Source organism: Lasioglossum baleicum, chromosome 6 (assembly GCF_051020765.1).
Source record: "Lasioglossum baleicum chromosome 6, iyLasBale1, whole genome shotgun sequence".
In the NCBI taxonomy this organism is placed as follows: Eukaryota; Metazoa; Arthropoda; class Insecta; order Hymenoptera; family Halictidae; genus Lasioglossum; species Lasioglossum baleicum.
This window is the reverse complement of record NC_134934.1, coordinates 6,129,655-6,154,954: the sequence shown is the minus strand read 5'-3', so window position 1 is coordinate 6,154,954 and position 25,300 is coordinate 6,129,655. Positions and strand designations below refer to the sequence as shown.

The 25,300-nt window shown below is 45.3% G+C and overlaps 1 protein-coding gene across 2 annotated transcripts; it reads right to left on the bottom strand.

The window, feature by feature from the left end:
* Positions 1-188: 188 nt before the first annotated feature.
* LOC143209612 (uncharacterized) lies at positions 189-24,224 on the bottom strand. Of its 2 annotated transcripts, none has more exons than XM_076425511.1 (11): positions 23,292-24,224; positions 21,285-22,081; positions 3,858-3,951; positions 3,627-3,748; positions 3,441-3,542; positions 2,880-3,007; positions 2,534-2,664; positions 2,257-2,453; positions 2,051-2,185; positions 1,332-1,556; positions 189-690 (listed from the first exon to the last, which is right to left on the bottom strand). In XM_076425511.1, exons 2-11 carry the CDS (start codon positions 21,507-21,509, stop codon positions 397-399), a joined length of 1,653 nt encoding a protein of 550 aa, XP_076281626.1. In that variant the 5' UTR covers positions 21,510-22,081; positions 23,292-24,224; the 3' UTR covers positions 189-396. The 2 variants fall into 2 exon arrangements, with proteins under 2 accessions (XP_076281626.1, XP_076281625.1); XM_076425510.1 differs by having other exon boundaries at positions 2,257-2,459; positions 23,292-24,223.
* Between the last annotated feature and the right edge of the window lie 1,076 nt (positions 24,225-25,300).

The window sequence follows — 25,300 nt, the reverse complement described above, 5'->3', positions numbered from 1 at the left end:
TTAACGTATAACATTTTTATTTCGCATAAAAATCTGCAGTCCAGTGATACTGATGCATTTAGAGGCGGAGAACAGTAGACTACGATGTTTTTGATCATAAAATGGCACCCAGGTGAATAATAAATTACCCAGGAAACTTAACTCGGGGACTCTATATTGATAATCATGATTTAAGGTTCCAAACAGCGTTCAAACGTATCTGCAATTTATTTGAATTGATTTTCTAGTACCATTCTATGGTCAGACAGGAAATGGTCGATTCGTTTCTACAATTAATTATCATACGATAAGATTACGGGTGATTGTTCTTTAAGAAACTATAATTAGTTCGTCTCTGAACTAACGATATAACACAGGGCAATATTTTAACATTAAGGCACACACAGTGTCCGTTTTTTAATTGAAGTCGTTCGATTCCTTCATCACTCGACTGATCCAGCGAACGTAATTCGACAGTCTCGCGTATACTCCGAATTTCCCGCGTTTCCCGCACTTTTCACCGAAACTGGTGATGCCGAATATGGTCCATGGATGTTCGGGTTTCCTGGGATCTCGACAGAGAAGAGGACCACCACTATCACCTGCGCAGGAGTCCATTTTTCCACGACTGTAGCCGGCGCAGAACATATTGTTGGTGATCGGGTAGTCGACGTAGGCGTCTCGACAGGCTTTCGGGGATACTATTGGTATCTGAAAATTGTATTAAATATTTTAGCAAGCGAAAGAATCCAGAAATGTATTTAAATCATCATATAATAATTATAATCAATCCCTTTTTTTAGCATAGGAAGTCAGATTCGTGACGATTCTAATAAAAATTTAATAAATTTCAACATTCTTCGTTTATTCCGAGTGAAAATATCTTGACTGATGATTTTTATACGAAATAAAAATGGTCTGCTTCGTTTGAATAAAACAGAATCCGAAGAGAAATGATTTTCTGTCCCGAAAGTTTTCTGTCTGACAAGTTGGATATCTTTCTCAAATTTTCCTTTTGCTCAAAAATCTTCAATGAAATCTTTGAAAAGAGAAGCTACGTATAAAATGTATTTTTCTAAAATTTTCCTTTCATTTAAAAATCTTAAATAGACTCAAAAAGGAAGTTATAAATATGTGTTTTTCTCAAGTTTTTCTGATGGTCAGAAGTTTAGAATAAATTGTGAGAAGAACTTCAGAAGAAGGACACTTCTCGATGAAAAGACATTTTACATGTGCGACTTCTAAAGATCTTCGCGGAAGAGAAAGATTGAAATTTGAATGGGACTTGATTTTTTAACAATTCAATGGAGTCTCCGAGTCTCCATCTTGATAGTTGGAAGGAAAAGAGGTACCTGAACCTCGTGGAGAACGTCGGTGACACCGTCATCGGTGACTCGCGACTTTCCCCAGCCGATGATAGTGCACAGCTGATTGGCGGGTAGAGGTTGGTTAGGCGCTGGCAGACAAGCGATTCCCCTCGAAGGAGATGCTTGTACAGGGACTGACAAACGCAGCATCGCTATGTCATTGTCCACGGTGTCGGCATCGTATTGAGGATGTACTTTGATTGAGTCCACCTGAATGGACAATACCGGAGATATTAGACATTATAAAGTCAACTTCTTCTTCGCTGAAGTCTTTGACTAGCTCTCGGAGTCTTCGAAAGTTCAAACGATTCTGCACAAATGAACCTCACAGAAGATTGACCCTTTCACATCGAACAAGGTGCCATTCAAAATAACCATACAATTATTCGAAACAATTTTCACGTGATCAAATATGTATGCAATAAATTGCTAAAGATTTTTGTGGTTTGAATACATCACTCGATTTTCATAAAATGCTTGAAACCAAATGGAGTCTTGACTAAACTCAATATTTTATTGACTCAGTGATTTTGTAATTGTTAGAATTGTAAGGATCTATCCATTGGTAATTATTGAGATAAATTGTCTTATTGAAGCACGCATTTTATACGAAAACAAATATTTAAGTATTAAAACAGCTGCAAAGAGCGAAGTGGTTGAGCGTTGCAGAGGATTACACTATCTGTGTGTTCTGAGATAAATACCCTCAACTCCTGTTCGGAGCCTTCGTGGACACTCAAATCATGCTCGCCGATGCGGACGTAGAGACGTTTCCTGATGCAGTGCGCGGCTGTCAGCACCCATCTAGGTGAGATCAGGGTACCTCCGCAAAAGGTTTCCTAGAGAAACATCCTCTGTTAGCAAGACCGCTAAACCATCGCAACTTTTTCCTTCTCTTGATAAGACTTACGTTATATTTATCTAATACTGCGACTTGCCAGGGCCAACTTCCGCGGATCGACGGCCTTCCACCGATGATCCTTGTGAAATAAGACAGCCGCGAGTTCTTCTGAATATTTGCGATCCCGCATTTCCAAATGTTCGGATTTTTCTCGGCATTTTTCTCAGGGATGATCGTGTTGGGAGACAACTGGAACACGTCTAGTTCTGTGTCTGAAAATGATTTGTTGGATGTATTTTGTAAAAATGTCGCCGGTAGATTGTTTGATCGAAGAAAGGTGTTTTACCGTCACTGTCGTCTACTTGTCTGTGATGGATCTCCTTGTGAATCCATCTTTGACAATAGCTACCTTCGACGTAGCAGTAGGCGCTTTGTCTTATCACGTCGCGACCGCAAATTCCGGGCCTTTTGCACCACCTTTAGCAGATTTAAGAAATGATCATAGATAAAATATGATAGTAACAATTATAAGCAATGTATACAAATAATTCAAATTTTATTCAATTGTTTTATTGGAGTTATTATTATCAACCCTTATAAGATCTTTTATACGAATATTTTTTCCCACCATACAAGACTTTACATTCAAATAATCCCATAAATGATTGCATAAGGTTTTAAATATTTTTCACCTGTGACGCTGCGTGGTGCACAGCCTCGTACATGGTGACCACTTGCTCCACTTCCCATAATGCCCCACGGATTTCGCATGTTTGCCTCTTCTTTCGCCTTGTCTTGGCTCTGCTTCTTTTCTAGGTAGCTGATATCATTAGAACAATTTATTAACACTTTGACTGTCATATGAGTCACATCCAGGCGACTAACCCTTTGCACTCGGAGCTATTTTAACTCGAAAATTAAACATTTCTTCCGACCTGAAATACATATTTCCATTCTTTACGATATTTTAAATTTGATGGACATGAAATTGATATAATACCTCATACAATAACTAAATGTTTAGTAATTGAATAAATACCAACATATCTGGTAACGTAAACAATATTTTCAATAATGCTACATCAATTTTTAGTGGCGCCTCAGAGTCGCCACTCGAGTGCTAAGGGTTAATGTCGCTACTCCAGCTTTAGTTCCATTAATTAAGTTACGTTCACTTTGTGGGCGTTTTTGGGAGGTCGCGTTCAGCAGTGAACGTGTTAATTTAACTCACAGAGATTCAAGTGAACATTTACCTGTACAACGCGAAACTTCTCCTTTTGTCGATGCCCTCTTCTTTGACGTTGCTTGCATCGCCTCCATCTTGCTTTCCTGCTGTGATGACAGGTGCGTTCCTCCTTTAAAAAATTAGATAACCATTTCGATATAACGTAAACGTCATAAACAATAAATCTACTTGACAGTTTAGTGTCTCAACCTACCCTGTGTATCGTGGTTCCGCATTTCTTCTTCAATCTACACCTTCGAACGCGATTCTGCGTGCAATGGCGGTCGCAGACTGACCATTCACTCCAGTTTGTGAAAAAGTCCGATCTTGTAGATCCTGCGAAGATATTCATACATTAAACATTCCTATAAAGCAAAATTTTAACGCGAAAGTCATGGAATTATTAATTTTATTGGAGCATATAAATACGAAAGGAACTACTCACTGTTGTGTGATCGTTCCGAAACGGAGTCCTCGTCGAGCACACGCACCCAGCTGGACCTATTGTTCCCGTTGGTCATGAGCGTCCAGTTTTCGCTCTAAAATTAGCACAAACCCAGCCATAATTAATCATCAGCTACCCATAGACTGTTCCGCGCCGTGACACGGTATATGTCTCGAAAGCGAATATCGTTGTACGGTCAAACATTGAAAATAATCGGTGACAATAGTGTGGAGGCATGAAGGGATCGAGTGCAGACGAGGAAAAGCAATCTCGTTGCTCGTCCGTCACGTATGTAGGCAGACCGTTGCAAAAACGACCTGAGATTAACAGCTGCGAGTAATCGACCCAACGCCTGGCGCGTCTTGTAGATTCCAATTGAACGCGTTTAAAACGATTTTCGTAATTCCTGCTGCGACAGGCTATTAATCAGCGCTGGTTAATATACGATTGGATAAGTATGCCCGCCAACACGGATTTCCTTAAACTCGCGAAAATCTCTTTCACCTTCGAACCCAATCCCGCTGCTCTTCAAGCTACGGCCTTCAGTTGCGAAATAAAGCTTCATTGCAACGATCTTCATTAGATTACACATGTTTGTGCAAGACAGACTCAATTACAGCAAACTCGAGTCGAATAGAATCTTATTTTCTGTAGTAATCATTCTAATAGGTTGAAAATGATGTAACAGTATTTTTGCAAAACAACAATCTAAAGTAGTTCTCACGATGTGCTCGGTGTGCTGAGGTTACTCATTTTTGTTATAAATTCATAAAATCAACAGACCAATCTGAGAAGTCAGTGCATTATACATTCTTCCAATTTCGTGAATTTCTTCTGGCACTCGAGACCGCCATTTTTGCAAACCATTCGTGGAAGACGATCTGAAATCGTGTGTTAGACTCCAGGAATGTTTCTTACAAACCTGGACGTTAAAGATCAGAATTCAATTTCTCCCGCAGCAGGGGGCTATACTACTCTCTCTCTCTCTCCCTGCTTTCCTAAATGGCTCGTTCTTTAAAGTAGCGAAAGATAATTGCCTCTGTACCAGGCCACACAAGAAAAATCACCGGTCGAACAATCGTGCACCGGACAATGATCGGCTTCTTTCGCGGTGCAAAATCTCGGAGATACCCGTCATTCCGGCTGATGCGTCGCGGACACACGTGTCCGATGGAGTTCGCAAAAACCGCAACGGCAGGAATCCCCGTCGAAATCGTAACAAGGTTTCCCGAGCGGGGCTGGTTCGCGAAAAAACAACCGCGCAATTACCCGTTCCTAAGCAAAGAGTTAATAGAGCAGCGGCTCGGGTATCGTCCGGCATTCTCCAAGGCTGTAACGTTGAGCACGAGGCACTAAACTCAATTTGCCGGCTCGTAAACGGCATCGCGACGTAACCACCGGCGTTGCTAATCGCCCGTTGCACAATGTCACCGCGTTCGGGCGCGTGGGCACATCGAAATCGAATTCGCGCTTCCCTCTGCCCCACAGTGAAGTCGCGGCCCCGAAAATCTGGATCAAATCAAGAATTGAGCCGTTTAGTTTGAAAGTGGCCTGAGTCCATTTAAGTTTAAATTGAGATATTTAAGAGTTCGCGTTTCAATGAAATTACATATATACGTATAGGATACCAATGTATCACACTCCTGAAGTGTATCCAAGAGAGTTAAATTTACAATTCCTATGAAAATAATAGCAATTATTAAGTGAATAATATGTCTTCTTACCAAGAATAGCCACTTCCAAAATTAACAACTGGATTTGTCATGAAATTCGAAACAGCCCAAGTCCATTCGATATAATTTAAAATGCTTCAAATTGAAAAATCAATCTTCAATTTCTTTTGTATTTCATTACAAAACTTGAAAAACACCATTTATGCAATTCAGGAAATCTTCTAGCTATATAAATTACATAACAATTTACTCCTCATTTACATTTTTCATCCTTGTATTTCGCTGTTGTAATTTGTCTTATATTTTTATAAAGTGGTGTCAATACAATATTTTCGAATTTTCTTGGTCTACCCCTACGTGGTAATAAATTCAGTATTTTAAACTCTGCATTCTCATCCATTGATATCTTATAGAAAATTTTATATAGTTCATTTCTCAAATGACACATTCAGCATATTTTTAACCAATTTATTGTTTCTCCGTTAGAATTCTTTACCCTTTTAAAAATTGCATCCTCCAAAAATTTTGTTGATATGAAATCCTCTTGTTTCATTTCATTTAAAATAAAGTTATTACCTTTCTGGCACTTCTTCATAATATTATAATAATCTTGGGGAACAAACAGTAAATTATTTTTCTTTAATGACATTTCTACGATGCCAAAATCTCTGTCATTCGGTAAAAACGAATGTCCTGGTGCTAAGAATTTATGGTCTATCAAACAACTGACAAATGGACTTCGGCGACTTTCAAAATAAAAATTTGTATCATTCTATTAACCAGCTAATTTCCTTCTTACAAAATCTTTGTGATTTTAAATATATTAGTTACAATTTGCTTCAGAATGAAAAGATAACGTAGAAATGTTGAAATGGCTAGCTAGAAAATGGATTTAGGCCACTTTCAAAATAAACGGCACTATTCTTGATTAACCGTCAGGAAACATATAGTATAATTATATGGTCTTGTAGAATCAGTAAAAAATAACGATCTTGAAAGGCTAAGTTCAGTGAGATTTGAGTTCAAAATTGACCATTGTCATTGAGTTTAATTATAGAGTGAAAAATACATGTTCTAATAAGTATATTTTACATTTATCAACCAAATTATATCATGGTATTTAGAAAATATTTTAATATTTAGTTACAATGAACTTTTTTGTTACCTTGAAAAGGTTTTAGTTATGTACCTCCCATTAACACCATTAAACGTCATAGCTTCAAAATTCACCAAGTCAACCTCTTAAGGATCATGTTCACTCCCGAAGTTTTCTCCCAAGGGTGGTAGAAGCTATTAATCGAAAGTGGAACTAGCACAGATCACACCCTCCTTTCAACAGCCCACGTACCCCCATTATCCCAGACAATGGGGACTCGAAACCCGCCACAGTTACCTCATCGAGGTCGGACTGCTTGAGAAACCCGACACTGAATGGACAATGATAATAGTAAGCGAGATGGTCCAGCGGAAACAGAACACGCGATTGTCTTCTCTGATCGCGTGGACGGAGAAAATGATCGACTTCGTACGCATCGCAATCGAGTTCGCCTTTTTCGGCGGAATTTAATCTGGACATTTGCATATTGAACGTAATGGACCTTTCATTGTTTGTGTCTTTAGCTCTTGAATCAGAATAATAACACTTCGATCATTAAATTGCACACTTTTATGCTAAATAAAACATCCTTGGTGTGTCCTACAAATACTGGACTTAGGGACGAACCTATTATCTCTGCAAATGATTGCAGTACCATTAGAAAATGAATCTTTCTGCGTTTCTTCAGAGTCAGCATTAACACGACCACTTTCCTCGTAAAGTAGGACAACAGAAGTTGATCTCCTCAAAGCACAATACGTACACCGTTGATTCGGTACAAGAAAATACTATGTACCACGTGTAATAGTAATTCAAAGGACCCGTAAACAAGCAGCGGCTAGCGAATCCGCGGACACGGTGGATTTTACGGCTCGTCTCGTTGAATCCCGCTTGAAAACGCGGCACGATATAATTTCGTTGTTGCCCCGGAGTTTATGATCTGGTTAGGTCCCTGCGAGAAGGAACACGCTCGGATTCACGGCGTCTCCGGGAGAGTTCAGGGTTAACGATGTTCCCGTATTGCACAATTAATTTCTCCGGGCCGGCACTATAAAAAGGAACAGGTTCTTGGTCGATTCTCCTCGTTCGCTGAAGTAGTCCACGTCTCGAGAGCCGCTTCCTCACCTGGATGGCTCTGGCGTGAACCGCTTCCTCACCTGGATGGCTCTTGTGTAGATCGCTTCCTCGCCAGGAACGCTTGTGGAACGTTTCCTAGAGCCCTCGCAAATCTGTCGTGCAGGTAAGCGTGTTAAGCGGACAGGTAAGCGTTCGTCTCGGCCAGTTCCCAGAGGAATAAACGGCGAAACAAATGCTCGCCGCGCTTAGGTACAGTTACAGGTACTAAACCAGGATGCATAGGTGATGGCACACAGGGACCGTGGAATGTGTCCAAGCAGGGTGCCGTTCAGGGATGCAGCGCCTTGAATGCGAAACAGTATTAAACCTGCATACTTAATGGCATTGAATCATTTGCCGCTGGTCTCCCATGAGCGATATTGATTAACAATGTTTGGTGAGAATCTATGCTGGGCAAGTACGATCTCTGCAGAGATATTTTATTATTTCTTATCAACAGTTTCGTTAGGTTGTTGTTCTTTCGAAGCGAAGACGAATTCTTGTTGGAGATTGATGGAAGAGATCTCTGTAAGGACTTCTCTTTTTGACGAGAATTTTCTTGGTTTTTCTTTTATTCTGAGGAACTAAAGGATCATCGTTGTAGATCTCCGAGGAGTTGCTACACGATTTCAGTTCGTGTCCATCCCTCGGAATTACTTCCCTTTTACATGGCACGCGGTTTTTGCGCCACGAACAAGGAGATGCAAGAGGCCGCGGACTTCAGCCTAGTTTGGCCATGTCCGCCACGCTGAATACGAATTCCTCTTGTCTTCTGCCTGTCTCCCCTGTTCTCCATTCTACAACGGCTACCCTTTTTTCTTCTGCGGCCGCGGAAGAAGCGACAAATTGTAGCAACGGGAATTGCTGCCAGATTATTGGCTGACTCAGGTGCAATCTTCTTGCACGACAACGAGAAATTTCATTTACACTATTTTGTAGAAGTTGACACAAAGAAAACAGAGTATTCATTATTCTGTACCGACAGAAGTAACAACGACATTAAAATACACAGAACAAAAGAACCACCCTCTAGATAAAAACTACAGGACAAAGAGACACCGACCACCAAAGCTCTCAGCAAAAAACGATGAAACCCCGCGCGAGGATCGCGAGAACGTGATTCGACGCGCGTCAATTCGATCCGAGCTAACAAAGTAGCGCTTCGGGGGCATCAGTCAGCGTTGATCTTCCCGAAGAACCTGCCACTACATAAAGCATTGATCCCGGCTAGCTAAAAAGACGCGATGAAACCATTTTCGCCGCGACGTGCTCAACAAAGCAGCGTCCCCTTGGCAAAGAAGGTTCGACAAAAAGCGGGGGCGGTGAAAAAAGACGGATTCTTTCGCGACTAAAGTCAGCCGAGGAGATCGAGGGGTCCCATGGACCATGAAGCGAACCACGCCGAAGAAGATGGATAAGGTTCGGAAGCAATGACATCGGTTTCGCGGGCTGACGCCCCGACTATACCGTAGATGGTAGCGCGGCCGGAGTGTCCAATGTCCGAAAATGGCCGGGGATTTCTTCGAGCATCGTGGACGTACCACCGATTTAATACGGACTACTCTCGAGAGCCGATGGAACGCTCGCTATGGCGAGATCGCGGTCTGATTTATATCCCCCGCCTCCGAAGGCCAAGGTCCTCCGTCGTCCACCTACTATGGTCAGGATGACGTCCCGGGCCGCGGCGCGACATCGCGTAAATCCTGCCGCGTATGTCCGCTTCATGAGAATTCCGCGAATGAACCGCAGCCGCCGCCATCCTCCTCCTCGTCCTCTTCGTCGTTGTCTTCGTCTTTTCACTGGCCGTCCACAGCTCTTCGCCAGCTACCCCGACAAAAAGCCGCGGGATGAAGATGAAGCAGCTTCGAAATCGACCGGACGTCTAAGGTTGACACTCTGCTGAACGATGGTCTTGTATCGAGATCGAACAGAGAAATCTTCATGTACGTTAATTGGAGTTTTCATGGCTGACTCTCCTTCTGCTTCATGCGTATGGATTCGAACTGTCTCAAGCGTCGGTGCTGTTTTTGGGAGTTTAAGGACTTTCTCAGGCTTGTTAGCTTCCCATGAACGTATATCGCTGATTGGATTCGATGCAGTGTTCGTGGAGTTCGTAGGTGAACCGTGGGATTGCGGATGATCGTTGGAAGATCGAGGAGTTTGGTGACCTTCTCGGTCAAATAGGCCACCTAACCATTTTATAATTGATTTGGAAGCAATATACAATGAAAGTACGTGTTAATCTGAAACCTCCGAGTTAAATTGTAAGGTTAGGAGTTAAGTAAGTCGACGCGATACCTAGAAGTGGCTGGACAAGTCTGGAAAAATTGACAAACGAAGGTCTGAATGGGCCCAGTGAAGGCAAATGATAGCGTTCGATGCACCCACGTTGAACACGTCTGCCTCGACCGTGGGTCAAACGTTTCATTCGTATATGCAGATACCACGGTCATAGCTGAACGGCTCGAGGTAATGGTAAGTGGAAATAGATTTCGTGCTCCTCCTTAAAGACCAATGGTCTCTGGATCGTGACGACACGGTCAGGAGAGCACCGGAAGGTCGTAGCACAATGTTCCGCGACGCTGCACGGGATCTCTTTTACGCTTATCTCGTTCGCGACGATTCAGCGGAACGAGCAACCTCGTCATGCAATGCTCGTCCCTTCCGCGAACGTTCCGAGCGTTTTGCGAAAGAACGCGCTCGGCCTGAACGACGAGACGCCTTCGGATTCGCGATTCGTCTGTCGTCTGATCTGGCTGCCTCGTTCCACTCTGCTGGCCCGTCACGTGTGTCGAGCATTAGACGATCTCGTGTATGCGAATTCTTGACGCTCCGAATTCGCGAGACCGACGTAAGCTGAGGATCGACATCTGCAGGAGTCGGTGATTGCATGACACCTGTGGCGTCTTCGGCATGCAACAAGACAACAAAATACCAACGGTTAATTGTCATAAAGCGTTCATAGAACATTCTTGCAGAGGTCACCTGATACAGCATGACTGATTAAAAGAACATTGCTGACGTGATAGCGGTCTGAAGGGATCAGGTAATGCACACTTGTTCAACGAAACAAGATAAGTGCATCTTATCTTGAACAGAATCCTTATCGCGGAAGTGAGGATAGCCTGCAAAGTTCGTGGCAATCGTCGAGTAAATACTAAATACCTCCAACTAAATCGTTATTTACTTTTAAAAAAAGATGATAAATAAGCGACTTCCTCCACGATTTGTCTTGCTCAGTCTAAAATAACCAGATCCGAAGATCGATGCTCCAATCAGCTTCCTTTATTTACAAAATTACGAGAGGTTCAACTCGACTGCCACAGCAACCGCGCGACATCCGGTAGATTTACGGTGAAAAACGATAAGTTTAAAGCGTCGTCCGTCGTTCACTATTCGCTGGACGTGTCACGCGTCGGAAGAACGTCGAGCTGGACTCCCACGGAATTTATTGCAAGCAACGGTAGCGCTGCTGCTTGTTTATCGTGTCTCGGCTCTGGTTCACCGTGTGTTTGCTCTATCTCTTTTTATACAATGTCCCGAGAGAACAATTTCGACTTTCTGCATTTCATAAAAATGGAACGGTGCGTGTTTCAACAAGATCGCCTTTAAAGTTCGAAGCTATCGAGCCACGTATTTCGAAAATTTGCCACATTCTGTGCAGAGACGTTCTCAAAGAATGAAAGAACGAGATCGCACAGTAAAAGGATTGATTCCTCGTGGAATTTCCAGCAAGCAACGGTAGCGCGTTTGCTTGTTTATCTTGTCCCAGGTCGACTTCCCCGGTGGATCTCCCTCTCTCTCTGTCTCTCTCCATGCAATATCTTAATGCCGTGATGAGATCACCGCGTGATTTACTGCCTCCCTTGGGTCCGATGAGGAGCACACGACGCGATTGTCCGCCCACTTCAGCGGAATCTAATGGAATGGTGTCCCGTCCCGTTCTCGTGTCCCGAAGCGTTTTGCGAAACCGACGCCACCAATGAAACTCAATTTCGCGGCGAGGAGTGGCCTCTCTCTCTCTCTCTCTCTTTCTCGCCCCGTAGCAAAACCTGGGGCCGTAAAAAGTAAATGCATATTGCACGCATTGTGGCCGGAATTAGACTCCGATCGCGTCGAATCCGGATCATTGAGCAGGCGTCATGCCGCGTGGACTTTGAGAGAGGATCTGCCTCGGGTCCCGAAGGGAATCGATGTAAAAATAGGCGTGTTCCTCGAGAAATGCGATGAATATTTATTTTCCAGACGCAGACTGTCCCTCTCTCCCTCTTCGTCTTTCCCTCTGTTTTCAGAAATGCTTTTTTTTCGACGAACGCTTTCAGCCGAAAAGACGGCGTTCACCTTGTAATCTCTCGATTAAAAATAGATGGTACAGACAGTCGGGACACGGGCTCCGTGGGATGGTTCACGGATTCCAACGGGTGTAATTGTTGTATTACGCTGGCCTATAAATATTTAATCGCCTCGGATTGCTCGGAGAAGAAAGCAAACCGAGAGAGCTACGGCCGTTAGGGAATTACCATTTCTCTTCGGGTGATGCGTGGGACTCGGACTGTGTACGCCGTACACTGTACGGAGTTTGAAGTAGTTTACTGTGTTCTGGGTTTGAGAAGGACGTGTTTGTTGCTTGTTGAACGCATTCGATAACGTTTCCGTAACACCAGACGACGTAAATCGCGGACGGTTTGTCTCGGGATCTTGGAATTCCAAGATCGATGTCCTGTCTCGAATTTCAGCAATATTTTTATTTCTAAATTCTAATGTACAAGCTTAACATTTTTTGAAGATACACTCTCCGTTTATCCAGTACACACTCCATGTGAAAAGCAATTGTCTCGCTGACAATGAGGAAAACAATAACGATTCGATTTTATTTAGGCTAGTAGATCAATGTCCTTGAGAAATGACTTTTCCAACACACTGATTCTTCAGGAAAGAAAGTTACCCAGCAACACTTTTGAACCTGAAGTTCACATGTGACAATTGCACAGGAGCCTCGCGAAAACCACAGGAGAAATCGCGCGAAGCCGAGGGAACGCGATCGGCGCGGCGTGCATCGATTACCATTGCCGCCGCCAATCTGAGTTATCCAGGAATCGCGTTCGCCTGAATAAGATGATAATTAATTCGTCGGCCGTTCTTCTGCCTCGTGGTTCTTTGCTCAATTTCGCTACAGTCTTGCCGAGACACGCGAGGCGTTCCAGCAAGTCGCGAGTCTGCTCGCTGGCGGCTCGGTTTCGTTCCAGAGTGGAAGCCGCTATTTCTGGCCGGGTATTAACGAGCCTTAATTCGCGGGATTAGTTCGAGACCGGGGAGCTCGAACCGTGAAACCGTAAAGCCGGCCATTACGAACCCTCGGGACCAGCCACCGGCAGCAGTCACCTGGCCGTGGTTTTTCAACGCCGAACGTTAAACGGCTCCCCTCCGCTTCTCCTCTTTTCCCGCCATGCCACCGCAAGAACGCGTTCCTCTCGCGTTTACGACGCGGGTTATTTCCGGATCGGCGTCTTCATCGTCGTGCAACCCGCTCGGCATCGCGTTGCTCTTCATTAGACAGCGTCGTCGAATCGCGAGGATCGCGAAACACGAGCTGGTTTGAGGGATGGACTAAAGCGCCCCTGAAGCGGGCGATCATGAAGAGGAATTATGCTGCTTCTCGGTTCAAGCAGAATGCTCGAGGGGAGAGACATTGTGCTAGGGGTCGATGGAGCTTGTTAGTCGGGTCCAAAACTCATTATAAAATGTAGCTAGAGACATCATTTAGTACATCGTTCTTTGGATGATAAATGTTGATGGGGTGGACTTGATTATGGATAAACTGGATGGTTGCTTATAATAAACTGTGATTGAAATCTTCGTCACGAGTCTAGCTCGTTTTCGTAAGGCAAGGGATCATTGAAGGGGCTTCATTTCTAAATTGGGCACGAAATACCAGTCTCAAACCCAGCACGCGCCATTTAAACACAGTTTGCATTAAATCTCCCCACAGCCACGAAGGGAAAATAGAATTCTGTGTAGCGAGTGTTGGCTGCTCAACGCAACATTTGTAGCGTCCTAATATTAGGGGATGCGTTTCCAAGAGAGCCCATTCGGTGGCCCCCAACTTATCTGTAGCTGGTCTCGAGACTGTTATCTGGATACGTCAGAGAAACAAGCGGTTAAAACGTGGTTTTATGGGGTGTTAATCCTCGAAACACCATCGGTGGCCTTCCGGTCTTAACCGAGACACGAGTTTTTCCCCCCGGTTCGTCTTCGTCGGTTCATTAAACGGCCGCATTAGAGTCTGAAAGGCAGCCGGTGCAGTGCGGTGCAGTGCGGTGCGGTGCGGCGTCGTACAATTTTCATCGTTGTCTCTCTCCCTCTCTCTCCTTTCTCTCTCGGAGCACTCGAACTGGGAAAGAGGTTCGAAACGTTCCTTTGGCACCCCGTGGAGATTCCTTCTCCCGCGGGACCGCACTCGGGCTGGCTCGATTAGCTTCTTACTGCGTATCGTGACGACTATCGCGTGGAATTTCAGCCCGTTGCGGGGCAGGAAGTATGTTAACCTCGCGGCGAGCAAAAAGTTGTCGTCGCTACGGGGAGGAAAGAAACGAAGGAGGAACGCCAAGACGGAGGAGGATCAACAGGACGAAGGGAAACACCGCGTAGAACCGCTGCTACGGATACGTAAAACGTCACGGGGTGCCGGACAGCAGTACTCCCGAGCCTCGCTAATGCTAACGATTTTATTTAGGACCTCGTGAGGCCGTTTCTGCCTTTCCTCTAGCCTAACACCTACGTTCCGATCTCTATCTTAATTCTGAATCGTTATTACGCTTGTACATACTCGATCAGAATCGGTAATGCCAGGCTCTTATGACGTTCTTCGAAAATGGTCGTTCTAATCCTTCCATCGAGTTCTTTGAATGAATGAAAGCAAAATGAAAATCTGAGAACGCGGATAATTTTGTTGATTTTTCAAGAGGATTTTTAAAACATCATACATTAGATGCCACTATTTGTTTATGTATATATAAGCAGGTTATTTATTTTGTTTTATGTGAAACCACGTAGAACTTTACAGATTTTAAAACAGACCTCACGTGTCCGGTGTTAGGAGAGCTCGGTACGTGGTTAGTGTCTATTGAATGGCCGTGAAGCGGTCGTTTATGCTACAAACTATACAGTTCTTGCGAGTAGCTATGAGAAATCGAGAGCCGATCCCGTTCGGTCTGCCGCGGGTCGTGAATCGTTGGGACGCTTCGCTCCCACCGCTGTTTCTTCCTCGTTTCTTTTTTCGTATTCCGCGCGATCGCCATTCCATTGTCTCGTGTGTGTACGCGGAGAAACGGTCAGCGCGATTAGAATTCTATGGCCAGCCTCAGAGGAGCGAGATCGGGGGAGCAGATTCCTCGCCGAGCTGTTAGTCAGTTAACGATTCCAACTGTACTCGCCCCGGACTGACACGGGGAGAGCTTGATTTATCGAGAAGAGAAAATTGAAATTCTGTTCTCTCGCCATATCCATTTTCCCCGCCGCGGAATGCAAATCACGCGTGTTTTAGCCGAGCGTCGCTACATATGCGTCTGAACAAAAAATCTTACGGCTGAAGGAGTAGAGAGATGTGGAAATTATACTCATAGATTGTACCGGTAATGTTGAACCGTTCAAATCTGAGACAGAATTTTTACTCATTAACAATTCGCTGTTTGTCTTGAAGAAAGTGTCGTGCGAATCGCAGAAGTGGTGACGGGGGTTGATCCACGATTTCGATTTTCCATCGATCAAGGAGAAATCGAAGCTGTCGATCGGCGACATTGTTCGTCCGCTTAGGGGTTTAGCAATCGTCCAAGCCGAGAGTGGGAACCTATCGGAACAAGTTATTCCGGTATAACTTGCCCACGTACAAAGAACTGCCCCCATTAATATTGTGTGTATTAAATGCGACTCGTTTTCTGCTCGGTCGATTTAACGATTCCCGCGAATCCGATCCCGTGTTTACCAAACCGATCTGTTTTGCCGTGTTCAGCCACCCTGATCTCTGTCCCGCCGAATCAAGGATCGTTTGAGTTATCGATCTCGTTAGCACCTAATGTCGCCCTCCCTTATCTGGGGCCGTTATCACTCGTTTTACGAGTTTCTGGGAAAAATCGCTCCGGTGGCATTCTAGAGGCCACCTGGATTTTTCCAGACATGGCAGAAACTCGCCACCAAAAATTGCTTGGAGCGCCGCGCTTTATCTTTTCGTGCCATACTGGCGACAAACAACATTTGTCAGTTGGTTGTGCGGTCACATGCGGAAACATGGTGGTCAGTTTTACGTAGATGTAGAAAGAACTGAGACGTTCATAGGCCAATAAGATCGACTACCTTTCTAGTTCTTACAATATAAATTTTCTTCTCACATCAATTAACGTATGCATGCGTACTTATACTGCAGCGTGTTCTCCTCAGCAGCTTCAATGAGCAATTCTCTGAATGAAGAAGCTGCTTGAAGAGTCTCCGGTAAGAGAAAAGAGATTAATGCGAAATCCATCTCGCGACCCGCAATGAAGGATCATTAACGATCCGACGAAGAGTGCTCCGAAATGAAGATCGGTTCCCTGGTAATTAATCTCGAGTGTCAGAAGAGTATCCTCTCGCGTGTCTACATTGTCTCACAGCCGAGTCCCGGTCTTCCCGTCTGAATAGCGGTAAATTATTCCGTCGATCCCGGCACGCTAACAGAATAGCAGAGAGAGACAGAGAGATAGAGACGATATAGAAGGGACCTCTGTGGACCCTGCGACAGGAAGTTTCGCCGCGGGATGTCGAAGAGCACGAGCTCCGGGGTCAGCCGCCATTTTTACGCCGCTGGAAAGTCACCGAGACGGCCGGCCGGCACGTCGTCTTTTCTTTCATCGCGCTCCGACGGCCAACTATTAATTAGAGAATAACTTGATCGGCCGTGAGAGCCGTCGGGAAGCATCGGGAAACCAAGCAGGAAGTTGGTCACGAAGTATTCTCCAGGGCTCCTTCTTCGAGGACAGAATGGATGAGCGGCGTCGCTTTTTTCTCGGGGAACAGCGGATTCGGCTTCGGCGGATGTACCGTTAACGATCAGGACTGAATTATTAATTGAGCGACACTACGAGGCTTGGGTACACGCTGGGAGACTCTAGAAGAAATATTGTAGTCGCCATTTCAGTGTGTCACTTAGTTATTCTTTTTATTCCTTTCTTAATCAGCAAATCAAAATTTTCAACGATGTTCAATGATGTTGCGCTTTATAATTTCAATGCATATTTTTATGTCTCGAATAATTTTGCTGTTTACCAACGAAGATATTAAAGAAGTTTGAAAAAGAAATTGAAAGTGGGCACCCAAGTACCCGGTCATTGACATAAGGGTTGAATAGACTCAATACGAAACGAATGAGAGATGCTTTCGATCACCCGGTTGCTATTATTACTGGTGAGCTAACTCGATTTACGTGTTGTGCTTACCGAATACCTACGACTAAAATTGTCTCGAACATGCGTTTCCCATAAAGACTGAACACTCGGAGTATTGGCGCGCTTGTTCAAATATTCTATGGTAAGTACCATCCCGTGCACAGCCATTCCCACGAACGATACTTTACGATAACAGTCGGCTTAATAGTGGTGAAGGAAGAGGCATCGGTCCACCATCTGTCCACTATCTGTTCGCCGGAATAGAATCGAGCCATAAATTGGCCTGTTAGGCAAGATAAGGGAGGAACTCAAATAAACGCTTATCCTTTATCTGATACTCGGGCCTGTCCGCCCCTTTTCTGTACGGGGTGTTCCTCCACATACGGGGATTTCTGACGAACGAGCAATATCCAAGTTTACCGTTTTGGCGATCGTGTCCCGGATTGTGAATCTGGACGCGTTTGATAACCGAGGGGAAGGCTGCGTCGCGGATTTACGGTCCTGGGGGGATCGCGATGCGTTCCGTGCCACGAAAACATCGCAATCGAGACAGAAACGACGTCCTAAATATAAACTCCGACTGCCGTGGTTCGCGGGTAGATGTTATCGGGATCATCGGTGCCCGGGAACGAAAAAGTTCGGTGTAAGTGTCGCGCACGAATGCTCGGCTTTGATGTCTACGAGTCTGTGGGTGGTAACCTGAGAGCCGCAGCTGCGAATTTTGCGCTCGGAATCCTCCTCGACGATTTTTTCGTCGCCCCGGGTCGGCGACAGGTTCGTATTGTATGAACACCGAACGCTTTCAACTCGAGCTATAGGTTTTTCGGAAAACTGAGATTGCCGGAAGGCTGAATGAGTTACTGGAGCCTTGAAGATCGCTAGTGGATCACTCACACAAAATTTCAACTCGAATCGGTAACCGGAACATTGATTTTTCCTCGAAATCCGGCCAAAAAGTGGTGATTTTTGGCTCAGGATAGAAATAGGTTTTAGACACGCATTTCCAAGCTCCTCCGGCTATTTTGAAGCGATAATTCGACCCAATATTTTTACGGTCCGAGCGCATCCGTTATTTCGGAGTCGTTTCACACACGCCAGCTAGGACCCTGGAATGCTGGATCGTCGGAATTCGAAGATGGCTACTAAATGAAATTATAGTAATTACTGCGACGTCGTAGACGAGGTTCCTCCACTTAGGATCGCGGTCGTATTGCTAGTTTCATGGCAAACACAATGCTCTATCGGCTTAGCCTCCTCGAGGCTGTCCTCGAACTGGCCGCTAAACGCCACACGGCCAATTTCGCGTCGATGAATCGGCAGAAACGGTCTGGCATTTGGGGAAGAACATTGTTCGACGTGGGCGAAAGGTGGCTTCTAAATCGCGTGTCCACACGCTTGGCAGAGAATTCTATTTGCGGTCTGGCACATTAACGTTCCATCAAGGTTAATTCATGGAATACTTGTCGGGCAACTGGTGGAACGAGATCGATTCAATTCCGCCGCGAAACTGCAAAGAATCCGATTTTTCTGGAATTAAATCCGCAACACTTCGCGCACCGGCAATAAACAACATTATCGGAAAAGGTAATATCGACGCTCAGGTTTGATAATTACCATTAAATTATCGATACCCGTGTTACTGAAAGTCGGCACTCGGTGATCTTCATTGGTAGAAAAATCTAGTTTGCGTTAAGCAACCGATCCTAGCGTGAACTTTCATCACGGCTGTTGCGCAATCGCTGCAGATGCTGTTACTGTCAGCCACAACTATAATAAAAAAAAATCCTCCGGAGACATTATAGTAAAAGATACACCTCGGAGTAGCTACATTCTTTCTCAGCAATAACGGAATGAAAAGTATCTATCAGGTCGTTGCATATGAAATGTCCGATTTTGAACTGTAACGTTAAACAACCGCAACTATTTCTTATTGATCAAAGAATCACACGTTTCTCGATTGTATTGTGGTAGACATCGAATTTTTCGGTCACTCACATGCTTTATTTACAATTTACAAGATTGTCATCTCTATTTTATAGTTCTTTTTAATATCGACAAATAGTGCGTTGTTAATCGCAAATGGCTGGAGCCACATAAATAGTTTATTCTTACTTTAATAATTATGGCAAGCTGAGAAAAATACATAGATTAGTATTCTTAAATCATCGCAACCTTTTTTACTGTTTTAAATTGCACCCACTCATTTTTGCCACAAATGCATAAAATCCGCCGTCTATAAAACAGCACGGGACAATCGCACTGTTTGATGTTGAAATAAAATCTATTTAATTGGAAATTTATATGTTTAAATTAAAATTGAAGATAGGATCGTAAGCTTTGTACCTCAAAGTGACATACAATGGACCCGTCAACTGTAATAGTATTTCTTGATCAAAACGCATTGCAACATTTGCATTCTAAAATCGGACATTTCATATGCAACAACCTAATATGTACCACGAGACTATCCTGTGCACTCTTTCCAATCGAAGAGCGCAGATAGCCGTGCAAATTCTTTCTCCAGCCGTAAAATCCACACTCATCGATCTGTTGGCAATTCCGCTCGACGTTGCATCTCCGCGTTGCGAATTAAATTACACGCCGGCGAACGGGCAGAGAGAGAAAACGGCTACTCGACGGCCGAATGCACATTTTTAGTTTTCCATTAGGTGCTCGTCTCGCGTGTCGCGCATCTGTTCGCCGAATTCGCGCGTCCCTGTCGTCTTTTTGCTCGTAGTTACCGCTTCTTCCCTCTTCGAGTCGCGCGCGCCGGTTCCCTTTTACCGGGGCGAAACTGCTCGAGATCCATCGGGATCGCGCTGATAAATATCGAAATTACGACGCATTAGGTACTCGTAATATCCCCTCTTCCGTCCTGTCGATCGGTTTTACGATCCACGAGATCAACCCGCCTCGATCCTCCGGTAACACGACGCCGCGCCGCACTGTGGCAATAGTATCCCGGCTGAAAACGCGTTGCAAGCTGATAACATGGTAAGAATTGTCGGTCCCAGGCGAAACTAATTCACTTTCGTTTAACGACGTTCCCGATTGCTCTTAATCTTCGCAAAAACCACGGTTCTCACCGGTATCTTGTCTCTAATTAAGCAGATCAATATGCGTCCGATACGGGCAGCTCTCGTTCACCTGATTTTCTGGTCCCCATTTTTTTCTCGGTCATAACGTCGCTCCGCGGCGTTTATATTCATATTTTATGTCGCTCGGTTACTTAATTGCGTGTACACGATGTGGACACGATACTTTGACTCGAATTTCAGTCGACGGAAAGTGAAATTGAACGGATCGAGGACAGGTGTGAGAATTGTCGTGCGTGTTTATCCGGACGATCGTTTTCTTGTGGAATAACGTTCCTCGTGGAGATGCTCGAAAAATGAAAGGGAATTTAGAAAGTTTATTGTCCCGAATACTATACGGACGAACAGATACGGATGAGCTTGTGCTAGGAATGCATCCGGTGTGTTCGGGGCAGATACGTTCTTATCGTGGAGAAACTAACAGCCATCGATGGTCTGTAATTTCTCCATAGATTTCTTTCGATCGCGACTTCCTCGGTGAAGTAGTATCATCAATATGGACGATACTCGCGGTGTATTAAAACCGAACTTTCACCAAATAGTATAAAACTTCAGAACAATGTGCAGGCATTGTACGTGAAGATATTCTATACATATATTTATGATAGTTACTCTCACGATCCTAAAGGCCCGTTAGAAATTTGCTCTAAATTTATGGAATCACGTTCCTTGCAACTTTAGTGCATCGTCACTAGAATGCGGATACTTATTCAAGAAACGGTACCTGTCAATTGGAAGAAACGGTAGCTGTGTAAATGTTGCCGTCTTTCTTTAGTAATCTGAACAAGTTGGAAATAAGGTAAGAGCGAACGTGTCAAAAACCGAATTCATTTATCCTACACAACGAAAATGCCACAATTTGATCGGCAATCATCTATTCAGTAATGTTTCCAGCGCATTTCGAGAAGAATTGAATTCACAAATCTCCAGCGGTCTACTGTCACCGCACCGTATCGCCGTGTCAAACACAGCAGTCAGATATCGAGCTGACATACAAGCCGATGATCGAATGAAGCAGAATTAAGCGTACTCACCGAAACGTCATCGACGGAGCCGGCGGCGGCGGTGTGGACGTTTCCGACGGTGAGAATGAGAGCGACGACGACGGCGACGACCGCGTTGGTTTGTGGCAACCGGACGACCATGCCCGCTGTAGCGAGGCCTGCCAGTGGGGGCAGCCAGCGCAGACAGTTCGACGACGCCGAGGACGTGCTAGACGACGAAGTTCGGTGCTCCTGTCGCGAATGCATCGGCTTCATGATCGCGACGTGCCGCGTGCTCGTCCCTCCGTTTAGTCCCGTCGACGCAACGCGACTCCGTTTTCTCGTTTCCTCCGACGGGCTGTTCCGTCGTCGATGCCTCTCTTTTTCTTTCTTTAACCCCCTTTCTCTCTCTCTCTCTCTCTCTTTTCCTCCGTCTTGCTCTCTTTCTCTCTTCTACCCCCTACCTCACTCTTTTCCTCTCGCTTCTTCTCTCTCCCTCTTCCACCCCCTTTCTCGCTCTTCCTCTCTCTTCCTCTCTGTTCCTCTTGCACCCTCTTTCTCCTCGCTTCCTCCCGAAGCGTGCACGAACGAATCTACGTGCGTGAACTCGCGAGCGCGTGCACACACCGCGCGCGGCTCTATAAATACGGTCGCAACTCCACGCGAAGAATTTCAAACAACCGCGCCGTAAAACACCATGAGTGGAAGAACGAGAACTCCTCGCGAAGGGGGCTGAACTCTCGCTGAACCACGGTGACGATGTTCGCCGCCGCTCATCAACAGCGATCGCCTCTTCTAGCCAGCCTGTTCTTTCCTGGTTTGGTTGTCCTCCTCCTCGAAGCGCGACGCTGAAACCATCGATCAGGATCACAGCCGTGTTATTAACGCTTTTTCCGGATGCCTGCGGTCGCAGATTCACAGCTAATTTCGTTGGCTAGGTAATCAACCACGCGAAGCCAATCTCGAGAACTCTAATGAGCGAATGGAAGCTGGAGGGAAGCTTCACCGAATGGTGTTTCTTTGTAACAAGCTGCTTGGGGATTAGAATGGCTCTTGGGAAGATCTGCGACCTCTGGAATCTACTATCACTACTTTTGTCCCTCATAAAAAGTCAGTATCTATCTAAATCTGCGTATAATTTCACTGGAACTAATTAACTGTGTGTCGTGAGGTAGCTCCAATAATGAAACATGTAAGTTTTGATGTTTAGAAACAAATAGAAAAACAGATGCAACATGTAAGTTAATTAATTTTTCTCTGACTGCACTCGTAACGAGCGTAAGTTCGTTAAAAAACCATGGGAATTGCTACAAACGTAAATGTCGAACGATCTTAACAGCAGCAGGCGACCATAAAACGGTCCGGAACGGATCGTTCTGACCCGTTAGGTTACTTCAGTTAACAGTGTCAAGCAGAAATCAAATAGATTCGACAGGCAAGCGAAGCAGTTATATCGCTGATCGCAAGAATTCGTCTTGCTCAATGCAGGTCAATTAAATCGCGATATGGATTTTCCCAGTATTAATGGACTGTATGAATTGAGCAATGCGCGAACCATACAAGCAGAAAAACCTCCACTACCTACGACTTCCACAGACGATTCAGTAATTACAAGAATTCACTTAGCCAATCTGCCGCGTCGATCTCGATTAAACGAATGTTAGACGCGTCGACTTACGACCGGCCCGTCCGAGATCGGAATCGATTCCACTAACGACCGTAAAACAAGCGTAAAAGCGATCGATAAGCCGGTTGTTGGATCGATGAATCGGGCGGAAGCAGTCGGGTGTGTAGAATTACAGTAGGAGGATCGAGAGACTGCGAACGCTGCTGTCTCGAGTGGGTACAGGTGGCGAGGCACGTTCCCTCGCAGAAAGACACCAGGATATTACGAGCGTCCACGCAAAGCAGCCGGGAGTATACGTTACGCTGCTGATTCTTTATGTAACACCGCGAAAGTGGATACGATTCTGTCTCTCCTGTTTCACCGGAGATTGGACAATACTCCAGGGAAAGACCTGACACCAAACAGTAACCGAGTTCATTGATGCAACTCACCCCTGGAGATCCTCTTCTGCAGGTCTGCACTGCTCGGAGACTCTCGACCTCTCAAGAGAGAGAGTCTCAATTTTTCTTAAGTCCCTGTGTTTCTTCAGGTAGTTCAGAAAGGTGTACGAGGTGCACACTGTTCAAGACTTCTGAAGAGAGAGTTTGAATTTTACTGAAGTCTCTATGTTTCACAGGTCGAAAGTTGTACACACTCTCAAGCGCCTCGATTTTTCAGGTCTACTATTTTCCAGGAAGTTTGTTTGATTAGAACCTAAGCCCGAAAACTGGCACACGAAGCGAATCACGCCGTTTCTTCGTGGATCGTGTTGGACCTGCTAGGTCTCATGGAGCGGCCGGTTCTCCAGCCGGCGGGATTGTTCAAGTACAGCTTGCGAGAGCGGCGTGCCAACGGCCGATATTTTTAGTCCTCCCTGCTTCGACCATCTGTCTTCGAGTTTGGGTTTCCTGGTCGTTTTAGACGCGCGACGTCGCACCGTCGAGACGGCGCGGTTCCCTCAGCAGAACGTCGCGGACGGATCGGTACATATTACCGTGGACACTTCACGCCTTCGAGGTGCACTCCATTATTCTTCCTTGACGTGTTCTCTTCTACGGTTCCCTTCTACTAGGGCTCCCTGTAATTAGGGAGTCGAATCGGAGGAATTCCGGGAAATTGTCACTCGCGGATCCTTCTGCTCTCGTCCTGTCTTCACTCGGTTGCTGACGAGTCGAATTATCGAGCAGCTGTCTGTTCCTCGTTGATGGCAGACGATTCTGGGAACCGTTGCTCGAGAGTGCTCGAGACCGATTGCCAACCAGGAAGTTGGTTGATAGCGTAGAGCTGCCGATGACCAGCCGAGTGGAGCTTCTCGAGCACACGCACGTGGCTCCGGGCAGACTGACGAGATACACGCGCGAGGAAGTATCAACGGAGGCTGAGAGGAGTGGCTACCAAGCGAAGCGGAAGTGGAGGGTGGCCCTGAGGTGGTGGGGTGCTGCCTGATAGGGGGTACTTACTGTCGCTGTCGCCGGAGCCCTCGGGGACGAGCTGCAGACGGCTAGGGACGCCGAAGAACGACGCACCGTGTGGTCCGAGATTCCAAAAAGCTACGCAAAATTCGGATCTCCGTTAATTCTACTTTGTTAGCTCCAAGGGAACAACAACTGTCGGTTTCCTTTTACACAATCCACGGTATACGATGTTATACTTATCATCTGTACTTGTATCATCACAATCTCTATACGATTCAGACTTTTTAACATTGTTTATAGATACTTCAGAAAGTCCAGGAAGTGCTCAAGGATTCTCTTAATTTGTAAGAAGTCGATGATAACCGTCGATGATAGAAATAAGCATCGTAGAATAACATGGGTCTGTATCGTGAGTCATAAGATAGGTGACTATCTTCAGAGATAGAAACACAGTAAAAATGCATTATTTACGAACTAACATCACCAAGGAAATCGTTGTGGAACGATTGCTGTCGCTCTTTGGTAGGCTAACGTTTCACTCCGGGGCAATTGTCGGATGGGTGCCAGAGCCTCGTTTGGTATATCAATTTTTGCGCAAGAAGATGATCCTTAACGTGGCCACGTAACACAGGTACCGTGTCCTGACCGTGGAGAAAGGAAGGACACGGTCGTTTGGAGGATTCGGTTAATGACACACGCTGATCCCTGCCGCGGTATCTCTGCGGTCTGGGCCCCGCCCAGCTCTCCAAGAAGATTACACGAAATTGCCAGATTTTTTAGGGAAAAGATCGAGCCGCGAGCGAGAGGCTGTTAAGGCGGTTCATTTTGTACGGAACCGTGTTTCCCTCGTAAAAGCGTCGAACCTGCTTCCAGAAACGCTCGACGCGCCAAATAGATCTGTTGACACGAATACATGGTTCCTTGGTTTGATTCCATGTAAGTTACGCGATGATCAATTAATGTTTTTGTATTATATTATTTAAAAGAAAGTTTCGCGGTTTGTTTTACATGAAGGGCAGTGCTCGAAGGACTTTTGAACAGCCTGT

Excerpts from the sequence above, each read along its gene's own strand:
- LOC143209612 (XM_076425510.1), bottom strand. The coding sequence starts at position 21,509 with ATGAAGCCGATGCATTCGCGACAGGAGCACCGAACTTCGTCGTCTAGC. Across the intron at positions 3,952-21,284 it reads GCTCCGTCGATGACGTTTCG|AGCGAAAACTGGACGCTCAT; the intron begins GTGAGTACGCTT and ends TGCTAATTTTAG. Across the intron at positions 2,460-2,533 it reads ACAAGTAGACGACAGTGACG|ACACAGAACTAGACGTGTTC; the intron begins GTAAAACACCTT and ends AATCATTTTCAG.